General features: G+C 40.2%; 1 protein-coding gene and 1 long non-coding RNA gene across 5 annotated transcripts in view; one reads left to right on the top strand and one right to left on the bottom strand.

The window, feature by feature from the left end:
- HHIP (hedgehog interacting protein) overlaps window positions 1-1790 on the bottom strand; it is a 94785-nt gene extending 92995 nt beyond the window's left edge. For all 4 annotated transcript variants that reach the window (XM_073892301.1, XM_073892300.1, XM_025873995.2 and 1 more), the window contains exon 1: window positions 983-1790. In XM_073892301.1, the coding sequence (XP_073748402.1) occupies window positions 983-1261 (279 nt within the window). In that variant the 5' untranslated portion in view covers window positions 1262-1790. The remainder of the gene's footprint in view (window positions 1-982) is intronic.
- A 156-nt stretch (window positions 1791-1946) lies between these two features.
- LOC141372653 (uncharacterized) lies at window positions 1947-9068 on the top strand. The gene is made up of 3 exons (XR_012378035.1): window positions 1947-2231; window positions 3807-3903; window positions 4197-9068. It is a non-coding gene; the product is annotated as an uncharacterized lncRNA (long non-coding RNA).
- Window positions 9069-17960: the final 8892 nt, after the last annotated feature.

The raw sequence follows: 17960 nt of genomic DNA, 5'->3' as shown, positions 1-17960 counted from the left end.
GTTGTAACAGAGGAATTCTTAATTAAACCTAAAATGGGGAAGGGGAGGGGGGAGCAAAGACACCTGATTGTTTATTTCACGTGCAGGGATTGTTAATGACGTGCTCCCCAGGCTTCCTTGCAGTACAGTAGAGAGCACACGTTGCTGCATCCCATGACAAGAAAGATGTCGCAAACTCAAAAATAAGCTTGCTTTTACACTCAACCAACACTATTTCATATTTGTTTAAAACTTAAGAACACAAGGAAAGTGTAAATGCCATTACTCCTCAAACCAATTTCAGGAGAGGCTCTTCCTAGACAACTAACTGCCATTGAAAGCCCGAATTTATAATGTTTCAAAACATTGCAAACTGAGGCGGAGAGAAGAGTCTCAGTTTTATGTGACAAATATGCCCCAGCAAAATCTTTCGCCCGTCCTTCGGGTTCTCAATTGGAGTACCAGGAGTTCCTTGTCGCAGTTTAACTATTGTAATGCGAGACAACCCCCTCTGACGGGGCTGGGGCTCCTAAACCAACCATGCTTCAACATCCTTTACGATTCAATCCTCTCCCTAACCGAGCACGTGGAGAAAACTGCACAAATCTTGTTACCCTAGAAAAATAAACCGGAAACCACAGCCACCTTAATTTACAGTTTCACCGCAGCCAATGCCCGATTCGATCCAAAACACACTGTTAATCGCGATTCTTTTAAAATATTTACCCAGCCCAGAATGCGGGTACCACAGAAGCTTCTCTTTTCTGAGACAGGCAGTTTTGCACAGCATCCCGACCGCGGACTCTTGGGGGCGGGAGAGCTATCTGCGCACCCCAGAGAAACACCACAACCGAATCACACTAGCAATTCAGGAAAGTTATCAAAAAGAACTCTCCAAACAAGTTTCGCACCTTCTCACAGCCACCAGCATTTCTGGAGCCACAGGGAACCCCCACCTCGCCAGTACGTCAATCTCGCATCCGTGAGGCGGGTGCGTGCTTACCTTGTTATCCAGGCGCCCCAACCCTGGGCTGTCACTCCGCAGGCAGCAGGACAGCCGAGGGTAGAAGCCACCGCACAGCATCTCTCCCCCACTCAGCAGCTCCAGCTGGGACATCATCCGCCTATCTCTCCTTTTCAGACGCTTCGGGGGATTCCCATTTAGGCACCTTCTCCTCCTCGCTCCGCTCCCTTCGCTTCTTTCCCCAAACTTAGCATCTCCTTCAAAGAAGCCCAGAGCCACGGCCAGCAGCAGCAGCTTAAAGGAGAGCATCTTCAGCATCGTCTGCCCCGAGCGGCAGGGGCTCGGCGCGGGAGGATGGGGGGGAACGCCACTGCCCAGCAGGGGCACTAGGGCGCAGCTCCAGGAGGAGGCTGCGGGGGACACTCGAGAGGCAGAGAGTGGTGGCGGGGGGGGAAACTATGTAGAGCGATGCAACTTTGCAAAAAATAAAAGACAAGGCGATGGGTCCAATGCCTTAGGGGAGTCCGAGGAGCAAGATAAAGTTGTGCGGATGACACCGTTTGCAGTTGTGCCAGTGTCAGTTGGGTTAGGGGCTTCCTGCTGCGGCTGGGAAGTGGGAGGAGGAGAAGGAGTTGGAAAAGGAGGAGGAAGAAGAGGAGGAGAAGACGGCCACAGAGGTTCACTTGTCCGTGTAACGGGAGTTGTTTAGGTGAGACAGTAGCAGGAACAGAAACGGCGGCGGCGGCGGCGGCGGGGCAGGCGCAGGCAGGGCCAGCGCTGGGCTCTAGATGATGCTGAGGTCTCCTCTGCCGGCGGCTGCAGCTTCTCACACAGCCTCTCATGTTTCGCTCCCTCTTTTCTTCTTCTTTTTAACTAGCGCGCGGGGAGGTGCTGCCACCGCGCGCCCCTTGACGTCACCGCTCCTCGCGCGCCCCCGCCCGGGCCGGGCCGAGGTGGGGGGGGGGAGGGGAGGGGGCGGCCCCGGCGCGAGCGCGTCCCCCTGGCCGGACGGCCTCGCGGCTGCGGCGGGGAGGAGCCGCGGGCCGCGGCGGCGGACAGAGGGGGAGGGCCCGGTGGAGCCCTCGGAGCCAGCGTCGAGGGCGCGGAACCGAGCGCGCTTGCCTCCTCGAGGCGCGCGGCTCGGGGGCGTCCAAGGCCCTGGTCCTTCGGCCCGCGGGCCCGGGGCGAGGGCGCGGCGCGGAGATTGCTCGCTGGCTCCTCTCTCCTCCCCTCAGCCCCTCCGCACTACCTCTGGGTAAAGGCGGCCAAGCCGAGCCTCGGAGAGCAAGTGAGTAAAAGTGGGCCGCGGGAGGTGAGAAGGGAGGGGCCCCTTGCAGGGCCTCCCCCCCACCCCCGGCCCGCCCCTCGCCCTGGGCGGGGGGAGGATGCACCGAGTGGGCTGGAGTTGGCGGGAGGGAGGTTTTCGGTCCCTTTCCCGTCTGCTGGCCGCACGGACTCCCCCTGTTCCCCGGTGATTTTCAACGTGAAGCTCGAGTCGGTAAAGCTCTTCCTTGGGGTCTGATTTAGAGGCGGGGGGACAACCCAAATGCTGAGAGCCGCTGAGTAGGTTAAGACGGTCTGAAGACTGAGAAGAAGTACCCATCCTTGCTTAAGGTGGTACGCGCTCCTGAAGTGGCACAATCGCGTGTGCATGCGTGGGCTGGGGTGTCGGGGCCCCCAGCCTGGCAGGCTGGCCCCGGACGCCCCTTCCTAGGGACCCACCTGTGCCCTGGAACTCATCTGGGCCCGGCCCGCAGCTCCCCGGAACGCAAGAGCGCAGGTTCCTCCCTGTCAGATGGAGGAGAGAAGAAACTGGCCGTGAAATCAGCGTTCCATTTTAAATGGGGCGGGGGGGGGGGATCCTGGGGCGATTTCCCCGGGGGGTGTAAATACAGAGGCTACGGAGGCGTTGGTTCTGGAGGGAGAATTAGTAGCAGGTTTGCGGGCCCAACGCATCCCATGTACCTAGATACTAACCTTTCCCCCAGCCAGACAAAGTCTGTGTAAAAGTGTTTCTAAAAAGATCTGTACGTTATCAGGAGTGGTGACTTGACGTTTACGGGATCCCCGCAAGTTGGCATGAGGATGACCCTACACGGGATTGCACACAAAATGTGCTTTCTTCCCATTTGAGTATTTTTACCAGGGGAGCAGATTTTCTGGTAGATAGGATTTTGAAGAGGAGATAAGGCAGATTTCCCATTTTGGCAATGGAAGAATGTTCCCCATATTTGGATTTGCTTCACTTCTCAGACATAAACTTCGCCAAGCTAACGTGAAAGTTGGTGATGGTGGAGGTGGACCGCGGATTAAACGAATTACTGTTAAAGTGGCCGCAGTGGCTAGATAAGACTTCTTCTGCCCCTTTGGATTTCTGGACCCTGATTTACTAGTGGAGCGAGGATTTTCCCTGAAGAGGTGACCAATTAGAATAACTGAAAAAAAATCTGCTGCGATATTTGGTCCAGTACTGAGCTCAGTGTAGGTCCGAGATGGCAAATTTACCATTTTTCTCAGGGACTGTTGTGTACACATGACTTCTTTATGTGTGTGATCACAAATGCAACTTCTGATCCCACAGACTGCTTTATCTGACATTCTTCCTGCATTGAGAACTTTTAATATAAAATAAATCTTAGAGCTATAAGGACTTAAGACTTTAAACTCTCATTTAATAAACAGGAGAAGACAGACATTCCATCAAGATTAAGTCACTTGCACAATCTCATGTAATTAGGTAGCCTAAAAACCAGGACTCAGGGATCCAATCTAGGTTGTTTTCCACTATCCAATCCTTTATTCCCAAATAACCAGTTTTATGTTGAATTTCCAAAATAAAAATCCTTTTAAAATTATATTTCAGTGGTTTGAACTCTCACTCCAAGTGATGAATTCATCTTAGTAGTTTTGGAACAGGCCTTCCTTATGGTTTGTACTTCGAGACTAAGGACATTGAAAAGGTAAATAAATTTTGGTTTTAAAAACTTATGTGGCTCTTAAAACCTGTGGCCCTACGTTTTAAGAATTAGAATTTATAAAAGATTACTGAAATGAGACAAACATGTTTTTTCTTGATACACGGGAGCTAGAATTGATCCCATATGTTGTTAGTCATGACAGTCAGTAATCAGATCGCTGATGAGATAGCTGAGCTTCTTCTCAGTGCCACTGATATAATTTCCAAAAAGTCACTAAGCAGTGCTATAGAAGTGAACTAACTTCTGATTCTTTCTTTCTTTCTTTCTTTTTGCAGAGGGAAATTGCATAGTTCACCTAGAGCCAGCTTGACAGCATAATCTTTAGGAATCAAGAAATCAAGAATCAATATTGGGTTATTTCTTAAGATTAAGCCTTGAAAGTCCACTTCGACATGGCACACCATGTGCACACTTGAACATGAAAATGATCTTCACTTAAGGAGATCTCTCTCTTCAGCTAAATCAACGGAAGTGGTTCCAAGAAGAAGAGACCCCCTATCTGACCAAACTCAGCCAGACAAATTAAATCAGTCTTTTTGAGCAAGGAGTAAAGCTGTACAAGAGTGGCCTGATCACCCCTTTTGGCTTGCATCACCACAGAGCAGCCCCCTCTAGGATGGCCACCTACATGCAGGTTGTGCCTTGTACAAGGGCACCTGGCTGGGACAGCCAGTGAGAGCTGAAATCCTGCCAGGCTCCACTCACCAAGCCAGGTTTATGGGTGTGTGGTTGTGTCTACTCAGACTATGTGGCTTTTCTAAGTTGTACCAAGGCACCCTGTATGGGCAAGGGGCAGTTCTGACCATCCCAGTACCATATCCCGGTTCTACCCAGGATTCCTGACCTCAGATGGAATGACGATTCTCATGAGCAGATTAGGTTTGTTGTAAAAGATGAAATATTTGACCCAAATTGAAATTAATTTCATAGATAAAGCTCAAAATATTACTATGGATATGAATTATGTTTGTATGTATTTATATGTATATATAGTTACGTGGATACACATTTCTATGTATCAGAAATTAGCACAACCTAAGCTTAGTAAATGTTGAAAATAAAACTATTTTGGGCATTGGAATCAGTTTTATATATGAATTTCTGGTCTTCACAGAAATACATACTATTTATTACCTTTCAACAAAGAATATATTAAGTGCCAGGCACTGTGCTGAGCAACGTGTAATGAAAAATAATACACCCTGCTTCTGGGTAGTTTATTATCTAGCAAGGAGGACAAATCATAAGGTCACAGAATAATTTATGATTTTATCAGTTGTGCTAAGGCCTGTGAGAGACATGACAGGATGGAGAATAACAAGGCACACTTATTTCAGATTAAGTGACTGGAAAAAGTCTGTGAAAATGACACTTCAGTTTGAGACCTGAGGTGAGTTGGAACGAGTTTATGGTGTAACTCCACCCTGACGTTTAAAGTATAGAAGCATTTGAATTCAGAATAGAATAGGAAACATTTAAGGGAAAGCACAGAATAAAGAGGTAAATAAGAAAGGAGAGAGGTTAAATTCATAGTGTAGTTTATAAACTCTAGGTAACTAATGAAGTTATATTCATGTATTTGTCGTTTCCTTTTGCAAGTACCTAATCCTCATTGATCTTTGTCTCTTTAAATCCTGGGTTTTTACTCAACTTCTAAGGATTATTGTAGTTTGAATGGACATGGTAATGGCCATAGTGTCTTACCTAACCAGCACTTAGGTGTTATGTTTTTGTTTTCATTTGTGCATTGTTGGTAACTGTTGAGACTTTTTCATTCGTGGGAGTTAAATATTCATAAGATTTTAAACTCTGTGAGGGTAGGAATTACATTTCCTTCTCGTTTGGCTCCCCCAGCAAGGAGTCTTAATAATACAGTGTCATACATTTCATACTCCTCATCCCACTCATACAGTGTCATACACCAGTCTCATCATGCAATGACCATTCCCTTCATAAATTCTGCTGACTGACCAGTCTTGCTCAACTAAATACCTTTAAAGGTTTAAAATGGAGGAAATATTTGCCTTATAAAAAAATCTAAATTGTTAAACAGAAGGGAACACACAACTTCTTAAAGTGCACCATCATGAAGGAATTTCAGGACATGCTGCTACAAAGTGTGGCTCCATGGAGGAAAGGCAGCCAACAAAGCCAAAGAAGAATCACACATCTTTTTTAAAATTAAAGATTCATTATAGTTCAAGCACACTGACGCAGTGGTAGGGCTGCTGGTAAGGGCTTTTCTACAGTTACTCAGTCTTCCTTTCAAAAGTTGGCACAGCAGTGCACAATGATTCTCTCACGGAGCTTGCATGCTACTGGAGAAGGCAGTAGATAACAAATGGATATAAAGTACTCCAGGAGGTGATGGGTGCTATAGAGGAAAGGGATTATGCGGATCGAGAAGGCAGGAGTTGTGAGAAATAATACATTTGTATACATTGTCAGGAAAGATGTCTCCAGAGGTATGGGCAGAGACTTGAAGTAGTGAGCCACATGCATGCAGATGTCTACAGGCATAGGGAACAGCAGGTCACAGGCCACGAAGCCAGCATGCTTGGTATGTCTAAGGATTAGCGAAGAGACCAGTGTGGCTGGAACAGAGTGGGTGACAGAGGAAATGACGAGAAATGTAGCCAGAGAAGTAGCCAGGGGCAGGGCAAAGATTGCCTAGGATTTTGTAAGCTAGGTTTCAGATTTTGGCTTTCACTCTGAATGAATGATTATCGCTGGGGGTTCTTATCAGAAGTAAAGAAACTACTCGTTATTTCCTATATCCACAGAGTGAATTAAATATAAGGCATTGGTTCAATGGGTGTCAGGAAACTGAAAAAAGCAAAAAGGGAACACTGAAGAAAAACGGGAGCAGCTCCCATCCTTAGGGACTGAGGAACAAAAGAGGTGGTATTACCAGAACCTAGAAGCTGACTGAGAGCCCGGAGGGCACCTCGGAGATAGGAGATAGGGCTGCAGCCCAGCCCAGGTGGGGATTCTCCAAGATGGTGAGGTGTAGTTGATTATGGGAGTGTTAGAAGAAAGCTGGAGACTGGAACCACGTGCCACTGACAGGATGTATTTGTTTTCTAAGGCTGCCATTACAAAGTACCACAAACGAGGCGGTTTAAAACAACAGAAATGGTGATGCCTGGGTGGCTCAGTCGGTTAAGCAGCTGCCTTCGGCTTGGGTCATGATCCCAGCGTCCTGGGATCGAGCCCCGCATCGGGCTCCCTGTTCAGCAGGAAGCCTACTTCTCCCTCTGCCTGCCACTCTCTCTGCTTGTCCTCTCTCTCTCTCTCTCTCTCTGATAAATAAAATCTTTAAATTAAATAAATAAATTAATAAATTAATTAATTAAAAAAAACAACAGAAATGTATTCCCTCACAACTCTGGAGGCTGTGAGTCTGAAATCAAAGTGTCAGCAGGGTTGATTCCTTCTGAGAGATATGAGGAAGGATCTGTTCTGTGTGTCTCCTAGTTCTGGTAGGCTCAGGGGTTCTTTTGGTTTGTAGATGGACTTCCCTTTATGTCTTCATATCATATCCCTATGTCCTGATCTGTCTACGTGTCCATGTTTCGCCTTTATATAAAGACACCAATCCTTGGATTAAGGTCCATCTCATCTTGATCGTCTGCAAAGACTTTATTTTCAGATAAGGTCACATTCATAGGTACTGGGGATTAGGACTTTAATAATCTTTTGGTGGGACACAATTTAATGCATAACACAAGATAAGGAATCATTGCCCGGGTTATGCAGACAGGAACAGAAAGATAAAAAGAAGGAAGAATTCTCTTCTGCCATCCTTTTGCCTTCCATCCTCACATGCATTCGAATAGCAGTGTGTAACTTCTGACTGCCCCCAAACTTTACTAATATAGCCTATTGTTGACTGGAAGCCTTACCTATAACATAAACATTCAGTTAGCACATATTTTGTGTCGTTTGTATTATATGCTGTATTCTTATGGTAAATTAAGCTAGAGAAAGGAAAATGTTATTAAGAAAATCATAAGCAAGAAAAAATACAATGCTGTACTATTTTTATTGAAGAAAATCTGCATGTAAGTGGACCTGCACAGTTTCAACCCATGTTGTTCAATGGTTGACTGCATTGCCTTGTTACCCTTTTATTCTATAGAATCTGTAGTAATGTCACCTCTCTCATTTCTGATACTGATATTTTGTGTCTTCTGTCCTGCTTCCTGATCAATGTGGCTGAAAGTTTATCAATTTTACTGATTTTCTCAAAGAACCAGATTTTGGTTTCATCGATTTTCTCTATTGTTTTTGTTTTTTATTTAGTTGACTTCCCCTTTGATCTTTATTGTTTACTCTGTTTTGCTTACTTTGGGTTTCATTTGCTCTGATTTTGCTACCCTTTCTCTAATGTAGACACTTAGCCCTGTACATTTTCCCTTTTGTACTTGAGCCACATGCTAGAAATTTTGAAATGCTGTATTTTCAGTTTCAGTCAGTTCAAAATACTTTCTAATTTTTCCTTTGAGTTCTTTGACTCAGAGGTTATTTAAAGTGTTCTATTTAGTTTTCAAATACTTGGGGATATTTTTGAGGCCTTTCTGTTGTTGATTCTAATTCAATTACATTACAGTCAGAGAGTATAATGTGCATGAACTGATTTTTTAAAAAATTTTTTGAGACTTTTTATAGGTAGGAAATGGTCCATCTTGGTAAACATTCTGTGTAAAATTGAAACAATGTATATTTTGGGTGGGGTGGTCCATAAATGTTGATCAGGTTCATTTGGTAGATAGTATTGTTCAGTCTTCTGTCTCCTTACTAATTTTCTGTCTACTTGTTCTATCAGTTATTGTGAGACAGAAATAATGACATCTTTGACTATGGGGAGGATTTTTGTTTCTTCTTACAGTCCTATTGGTCTTTGTTTCATGTATTTTCAACTTCTGTTAATTGGCTGTGTAAACATTTAGGATTGTTATGTCTTCCTGATAAATTGTCTCCTCTGTCATTATGAAATGTCCTTCTTTGGGGTGCCTGGGTGGCTCAGTTGTTAAGCGTCAGGTCATGATCCCAGGGTCCTGGGATCGAGCCCCACATCGGGCTCACTATTCAGCGGGAAGCCTGCTTCTCCCTCTCCCACTCCCCCTGCTTGTGTTCCCTCTCTCACTGTCTCTCTCTCTCTGTGTCAAATAAATAAATAAAATCTTTGAAAAAAATTAAATGTCCTTCTTTATCCTTGGGTATGATCTTTGCTCTAAAATCTACTTTGTTACTAATACAACTACTCTTTTTTCCTTTTGATTAGTGTTAACAGATTTTTTTTCCATGCTATTTTTAATTTATTTCTGTCTCTATATTTGAAGTGCATTTATTGTAGGCAGCATATAGTTAGTTGGGTTTTATTTATTTTTGCCACTATGACAAGCTGTTACTTTTAACTGAAGTATTTAGTCCCTTTACATTTGGTGTAAGTACTGATCCAGTTTGGTTTAAAATCCTTTACCTTACTATTTGCTTTTTATTTGTTTTTTTCTATTCTTTATTTGCTTGTTATTCTTTTTCTCCTTTTTTTAGATTGAATATTTTTATTCAATTTTATCTCTGTTAATGGCTGATTAGCTATAACTTTCTTTTTTGTGTGTGTTTACTATAGTGTTTGGAATATCTTTAGTTTATCATAGTGTGTTTTCAGTTAATATTATACCACTTTAGGGGACGCCTGGGTGGCTCAGTCGTTAAGCATCTGCCTTTGGCTCAGGTCATGATCCCAGGGTCCTGGGATCGAGTCCCGCATCGGGCTCCCTGCTCGGCGGGGAGTCTGCTTCTCTCTCTCCCTCTCCCACTCCCCCTGCTTGTGTTCCCTCTCTCGCTCTCTCTCTCTGTCAAATAAATAAATACAATATTAAAAAAAAATATTATACCACTTTATGTATAGTATAAAAACCTTAACAGTATACGTTAATTTCCTCTTCTCAGTCTTTGTATATATACTGTATATATGTTATCAATTACAGTATATATTATTATTTTTGTTTAGACAGATACCTATTTTTTTAGGGAGATTTGAAAATAAGAATAAGAGTTTTTTATTTCCATACACATACCATTTCTGATGCTCTTCTTTCCTTAGCATAGATCCAGATTTTTATCTGGTATGATTTTCCTTGTGCCTGAAGAACATGTGTTAACAGTTTTGTAGTAAGGGTCTGAGTGTGATTTTATTTTTAGTTTTGGGATGTCTGGAAAACTCTTTCTTGTGCCTTGGTTTTTGAGAGATATTTTTGCTGGATATAGAATTTTAGGTGGACAGTTTTACCTCCCACTGCCAGTACTTTAAAGATGTTGCTCTACTGTCTTAATTATATTTTCCCAACAAGAACTTGTTCTCATTCTTATTTCGTTTTTGTTTTTGTTGTCGTTTATGTGTCTTTTTTCTCTGTTTACTTGTCACATTTTCCCTTCTTTAGTGGGTTTAAGCCCTTTAATTCTAATATACCTTGGTGTAGTTTTCCTCAGGGTTCTTGTGTTTGGGATTTGTTGAGATTCTTGGATTTGTGGGTCTATAGATCTCCTCAAATTTGGAAAAATTTTTGTCCATTATGTCTTCCAATATCCAACCCCCTCTTTGAGGATCCTAATTACATGTATATTACGCCAGTTGTGTTCTACAGTTTACTGAAGCTCTCTTCATTTTATTTTATAGTCTTTATTTTCTCTGTACTTTAGATAGATTCTATATATTTAAGTGTACTAGTCTTTAATTCTGCAATGTCTAAATTGCTGTTTATCCCATCTCAGGTAATTTTTTTTATTTCAAGCATTATATTTTTCATCTCCAAAAGTTTGATTTGGGCCTTTTTAAAATCTTTCAAGTTTGTATTTTACCTGCTCAATCCTTCCTCTACATTCTTGAGCATATGGGATATAGTTGTAGTAACTGTTTTGATGTCCTTGTTTGACAGTTCTATCATCTGTGCCAGTTCTGGGACTGTGTTTATTTACTGATTTTTGTCTTTATTATGGTTTATATTACCCAACTTCTTTGCATGCCTGATAATGTTTTATTTAATTCCAAACATTGTGATTTTTACCTTGTTAGATGCTTAATATTCCTATAAATATTCTTGAGCCTTGTTCTGAAGTACAGTTAAATGACTTGGTAATCGTCTGATCTTTTATTTGCTTTTAAACATTGTTAGGTAAAACCAGAATTACCTTTAATCTAAGGCTAATTTTCTCCACCACTGAAGTAATATCATTGTAAATGCTCTTCCTGACTTTCTTTTCATTATGAGGTTTTCCTCTGTGACTCTTTGGAACATGAACTATTCTTGGACCTGAGTTCTATGTATCTGCTCCTTTCAAGGGTTCTTTCCCTTTCCTCAGGCAAGTTCTCCATAGTCATATGCTACTAAAAACTCAGCTGAAAACTTGAGGGGTATCCTCTGTGGATCTCCACAGCTCCTTTTCTGTGCAGCTGTCTCCTCTCTGGGACTTGGCTTTTTGAACTCCTCCTCTCGGCCTCTCTGGACTCCATGTGTCTCTTCTGTCAACTCAAGGTTACTGCCTGGTTCTGTTTGGATTCCCCTCCCTGCACCACAGCCTGGAAAATCTGTCTGGGCAGTACGCTGGGACAGTCATAGGGCTTACCTTGCTTGTTTTCCCTCTCTCGGGATCAACATTCTCTGCTTACTTAGCTGATATACAATGCCTGAATATCTTGTCCAGTGTTTTGTTTTCATGGTTATAACATTATAATATTAACTGTTCAGTTGTTTCAGGTGGTGTGGTGAATCTGGTCCCTGTTACTCCATCTTGGCTAGAAGCAGGCATCCCACAGTATTTTTTTTTTTTTTTTTTTTTGGTGAGAAAGTTTTCGATGACAAAGTCAATTTCTTTAAGGATTTAGGAAATAATGGTAACCAAGTCAATGGGGGATTCATTCCAGTTTCTTATTGCCAGCCTATGTTCATGTCTTCCTGCCTCCTTAGACCTATAGCTTCACATAATCTGTACCCTCATGAAGTAGTTGGCAAGAGTTTATTTCAGTCTTTTTCCATTTTGGCTCTTTATTATAGGTAATGATCCTAACTACATTTCCCCTTCTTCTATCGTGTCCTTTTTTTTTTTTTTAAAGATTTTATTTATTTATTTGAGAGAGAATGAGAGATAGAGAGCACGAGAGGGAGGAGGGTCAGAGGGAGAAGCAGACTCCCTGCCGAGCAGGGAGCCCAACGTGGGACTCGATCCCGGGACTCCAGTATCATGACCTGAGCTGAAGGCAGTCGTTCAACCAACTGAGCCACCCAGGCACCTTCTATCATGTCCTTTTATCTCTGTCTACCACCTTTTGTTTTCAGCCCCATGTCAGACCTTCTTCCTGGCTCTGCTATTACCCTGGGGAAACCTGACTCTCAGAATGTTTTTCCCTCATGCTCCAACAGTAACAGTTACTTATTTTGTTTATGTTAAACAGTGTGTTAAATTTATTTAGAAAACACACAAAAAAACTTTCTTCTACTTTTTTTTTTTTTTTGCCTAGAGGGTAACACCTGGCTGCTGTGTATTCTGAATATAAGGATGGGGAACTAGCAGCAGATTTTCAATACATGCTTCTGTTTTCAGCCCTCTGTTGTACTCTGCTGCCCATCACACCTGGAGTCCTTGAGTCAATAACCCCTCCCAAGTTCTGAAAGGCAGAATGCCTCAGTCCTTGGCTGCAGCCTCTTCATATTTATTCTGGGCTGTGTCTTTTCTTAGCCTGCTTCACCTCACAGAACTGTGTTGAAATAGTTCACCCATTGATAAACTGCCTCATGTCCTTCTCCCTGCTCTGTTTACCCCTTCCCTTTTAAACTGATATATTCTTATTTTAATGGGGTCTGAGGAATGAGGGGAAATTAATTCATATGCTCAGTTTGTAATCTTGAACTGGGATGGATTGCTATTTAGTTACTAAAGCTAAGAATTAATTTCTGTAACTTACATTTAATTCTTTAATTCACACTACTGACCAATTCCTTTCCCCGAAGCTGTGTCTTTCCTTATTTTAGTAACTCCAATCTCAACTGATTTTCCTCTTATTTACCTGGATACTGCTGCTTAGTCTTCACTTTCTTTCTACATCTCTTTACATGTTTTTATACCCTAGACTTATATTCTTGACCTTCTTCTCTGCAGTATACCTATTGAACACTTGCACTTTGATACCTGCCTGGTATTTCAAACTCAGCACACCCCAAACCAGACTTTGTCAATTTCACTTCTAAATCCGCTCTTCACCTATATCTCCTGCTTTGATGAACAGTACTTCCATACCTCTAATCACCAAGCCAGAAATTTAGAAGCCATCTGTCCTCCCCCTTTCAGATATAACTGGCTGTCATGTCCTGCCTGTAACATCTCTGAAGTATTTGCTTCTTTCTGTCCTCTCAGCTTCTTTTATTTCTATTATTCTTAAGTTTTTATTACAGGAAAATTTAAACATAGTAAAACGTACCTATCACTCATTTTCGACAATTACCAATATTTGGCTAATCTTGTTTCATCTCTATTCCCTTCTTATTTTGTCCTTTCACTGGATTATGTTAAAACAAGTTCCAGGTGTTATATCATTCATCAGTAAAAACTCCAGTGTTCATTTCTAAAAGGAAAAGACTTTTTAAGACATGGGCACAACAACTCTACTATCATAAAATAATAACAATACCTTAATAACATATTTATATATCCAGTAAGTGTTTATATTTCCTTGGTTGTTTCATAATTTCTTGTTTTTACAGTAAATTGGTTCAAATCTGGAACTAAGCAAGAACCACACATTGTATTTGGTTGATATTTCTTTATTGAGCCTCATTTAGTTTAGAGGTTCTTCCTCCTTTTTGTTTTTACTTTCCATTAGTTTGCTGAATGAAACAGGTCATTTATCCTATGGAATTTCCCACATTGTGGATTTTTCTGACTTTATCTTCATGGTATCTTTAAAGCTTTTTCTCTGTCTCTGTGTTTTCTATAAACTCATATTTACATCTAGAAGCTTGATTAGAATTTTTATAAGAATGCTCTATAGACGGTTCCTATTTCATCATTTCAGGGGGCATATAATATAGAAATTTTCAGTGGCTTAGTATGTTATCATACTAACCCATCCATTAAAAAAAATCCCTATAACCTTTCATCTAGTGGTTTTAATAGCTATTGAGTATTGCCTAGGTCCATTTTTTATTAGAAGCCTATCATTTCTTACCAGATTTACTGCAACAATTTCTTAAGGTTTCCACACCTATAATTTCTTTCCCTAACTTGACCTCATTATATCCACTGCCTTAAACGGACTTTTGTATACTACAAATAATTTCATATGATTCCCCTCGATAAAATTCTTCAGTAGATTTTTAGCCAATTCAGATTAGAATCTAAAATCTGTAGTAAGATATACAAAAGCCTTTACCTCTGGTCCCTGCTCCATTTATATTCCATTCATATTTAATTTATTCATAATAGTTATTTTGTTACATATAATTCATTATAAAACAACTTTTAAAAACCACATATTAATTAGGTCTTATTCCTTATACATTACATATTATATTTGCTTATTCAACTGAATAAAATTTTATTGCTATATATAAATTCCCTAAGAGCAGAAACACCAATTAGCAGATGGCATTTACGTGAGTTTCTTTACAGATAGCTGACCTTTACTAAATATGTACAATTGGTCCTTAATCATGTCTGAATCACTGAGGGAATGATGGAATCATGTGTGAATCAGATGGATTCTATCTGCAGCATTCACTGCATTTGGCCACAGCTGCAGGGACTGTGACCTGCCATTATCACCTAGTCTCTTTTATGTAGCCAGCTCCACATCTAATATGTGCTTTTGAGTCTCCAAAGACTTTGCTGATGTGCCTTTGAAAACCCTCGATTCACTGATTTGCTCTCTGCTCATTGACTGGAGTAGGTCTCAGTGAGAGGGACTAAATTAGAGTGGAGATCCTGGGGTGCCTGCAACAGGAGTTTCTCGTGTGGATTTGTCATGATGGCTAGCAGTTGTGTCTCTTGGAATTGAGTGTTATTGATTCAAACTTATTTTTAAAAAGTAGCTTAATTTAATGGTAGTGACTTAAACTGTTATTTTCATAGTATATGCTAGGGTTTTTTTTTTTTTCTTTTAGTAAATGTCAATTTCTTATAATACCTGAATCAGCTGCAGTGGTATAATTTGCTAATACATTTTACTTCAGTGGAATTGGAAGGATGAGCTAATGGGACCAGACGATGTTCAGAAATGGTACTTAACTATAAAATATTTGGAAAATAGTCTACATCATGAAATTACTCATAAACAGAATGATTACAACTGAGATGATTCAGTAATTAATGATTACATCAAGTAAATTAACTCATTTGTATCTCAGCCCTACGTAAATGATGTGAGAGAGTATAATACCTTAACTATGTAGACAATTAATAAAATATGGAAGACATTATAAATTCACAGAATTGAAAGCCCACACAGCTATGGAATTAATTATTTTTGTGTGTACTAGGTGTTTTGGAAACTGAGCATTAATTTTCTGTCTTTGACTCATATCAAGACCACCCTGTAGCAAAATTTAATTCCTCAGTGAGTATCTATTTATCATTTAGCTAAATGTTTGGCAACTAAGCCACCAAAACAACATATGCAAATGAACATTTACTAATGATTGAATGAAAACATGCTCTATTTCTAGATGTGTTTAATTCAAGAGTAATATAAAAATACTAAGACTTATTTATTCAAAACAGGCTACCTCAATCAAGATGATGAACTAATCTTCAAAGATACCAAGCTGTATACAATTTTGTCAATTTGACAATCTGGCAAAACATTTCTTTGGAAATATGAAAGGTCCAATATGAATCTAATTAAATCAAATGTAAATATATGATCATTTAAACATTTTCAAATAAACATTTAAAACATTATTTATCTTATAAATAATTGTCCTGGAGAAAATTTATGTTCTAGAAACCTTTATCGTGTAGTTTAAAATGTGGATTTGCAGTAGTGTTGTGGTTATTGGTCTGGATGGGGACAGATACATCTGTAAAAGAATGTTCTGACTAAAAAAAACCTGCTATTTTAGGGCCAAAGAAATCATTACATCTAAGGCAACAATATATCAAAATTTGATAGAATGTGATATAGTTAAAAAATTATTTGTGTGAGGTGGTTTGAGACCACAAATTTGGCCTTATTCTAAAATTCATGAATTGCACATATCCTTTTATTTTCAAAATGAGTGGTTTACTCATCAAAGAAATTCTTCAGTTTTTTGTTGGAAATGTGTCTAAATTTTATGTCCTGGCCAAGGGCATGAAGTTCTGCAAACATTTTCATTTATTAATAATTATAAACACCTGGGCATTTTGTAGACATTACAGATATTTTTACATGCACAAATTTAGAATAAATGTTGGATAAGAAAGAAAGCTTTCTAGCTTTAAAATCTATTTGTATTTCATAAGACCATAGGTTCCGCAAGATTCAATCTTTTGGTGTTTTGGTTTGTTTACCTTACATAAAATGTGATTTTTGTATTTAAAATATCTGAAATATATATTCTCAAATATCAACTAGTTTTTGAAATATGTTTGGATAGTTTAAGTGTAAATTAACCCAAATGTCAGGATTTCATATCATTTAAAACAGATGATTTTTTTTTCCTTTTTTGGAAAAGGAATGGAGAATTGTGGGTTTATTCTTGGGAGCATGAGTTTAAAACATACTGAGCTAGCCCTTATTTTCCTTTGAAAAATAATTCTATTTTAATTACCAAATGTACATTGTTTATTGCTTTTAAAGAATAGCTTAACATGATTGATACGCACCTGAGGAAGAATAATTTTATTTTCATCCAGAAAAAGTGAGAAGCTCTGCATGTGAAACCAACCCAAAGCCCAGCACTAGACATGGAGATAGTCCTAAAATGAAGTCTTCACTCACAGGAAAAGAACATTTTAAAGGTGTGTTGATCTTGTGAAGTACGGATATTGATTTGGTGTCTCCTTAGGAAAAACTTAGATCATATTTCTGAAGTTCAGTGTTGCCTTCTGTACATTTTTAATCCAGGCTTATCTCATTTAATTTAATCATTTAATCCAGGCATATCTCAAAACTAGAATTTTCTCTTTTTTCATCTCTGGTGGGACTTAATGAATTTCTCCATTCTTTTTGTGCTATTCTATTTATACAGATGAGTGGCTATTTTTTTCATATTGGTTCTTCTAAGAGCTTTCTCTCTTTAACCCCCCAGGTGACATTGCTGTCTAGTCTTTGAATCCATTTGATCAATTACTCTTGTGAAATGAATATTTCTTGAATGGAAGAGCTATTGTTGAGTGGTATTTATGCTAGGCGCAGCAGTAAGTGTTTGGCATCTATCACCTCATTTAAACATTGTAGCAACTCTACACTGAATTACATTTTGCATAAAAGAAACACAACTCAGGGAGCTGAGGAAAAGACCATATTCAATCAGTTCACTGTGGTGCTTCCAAAAGAGCTGGCCCCTGTGGTTATCATTTTATACTAAACACAGATGTCCCAGTATGGTGCTTATCTTCTCATTATTAATGTGAGATCACATCTTTCTGTATATGTACTGCTGAGAGTTCTTGGTACTTGCTTTCATCATGTGTTTCTAAAGTCTGAAGCTCATTGCATATATAAGTTCTTGGTTGTTGTGAAACAAATAACACTACCTCTTTCTCTAATTCTCCTTATTTCCACTGACCCTTTCCTTCACTTCATCTCCTCTACCTCCTCTGGAGATAACACTCCGTGCTTTGTCATCACCTCTGGTTTGATATTTCTCCATTTGACTACATTCTCCCTATTAATTGTATATGCTTTGTAACAATATCATTATAAACTTGGCAGCTTAAAACAAAAGATGCGGGCACCTGGGTGGCTCAGTCGGTTAAGCGACTGCCTCCGGCTCGGGTCATGATCCTGGAGTCCGGGGATCGAGTCCCGCATTGGGCTCCCTGCTCGGCGGGGAGTC

This window comes from Callorhinus ursinus, unplaced genomic scaffold (genome assembly GCF_003265705.2).
Source record: "Callorhinus ursinus isolate GAN/ISIS: 27379988/994484 unplaced genomic scaffold, GSC_fseal_2.0 scaffold4, whole genome shotgun sequence".
NCBI lineage: Eukaryota > Metazoa > Chordata > Mammalia > Carnivora > Otariidae > Callorhinus > Callorhinus ursinus.
Note: the sequence above shows the minus strand (reverse complement) of the source record. Positions and strands in the feature narration are given on the sequence as shown.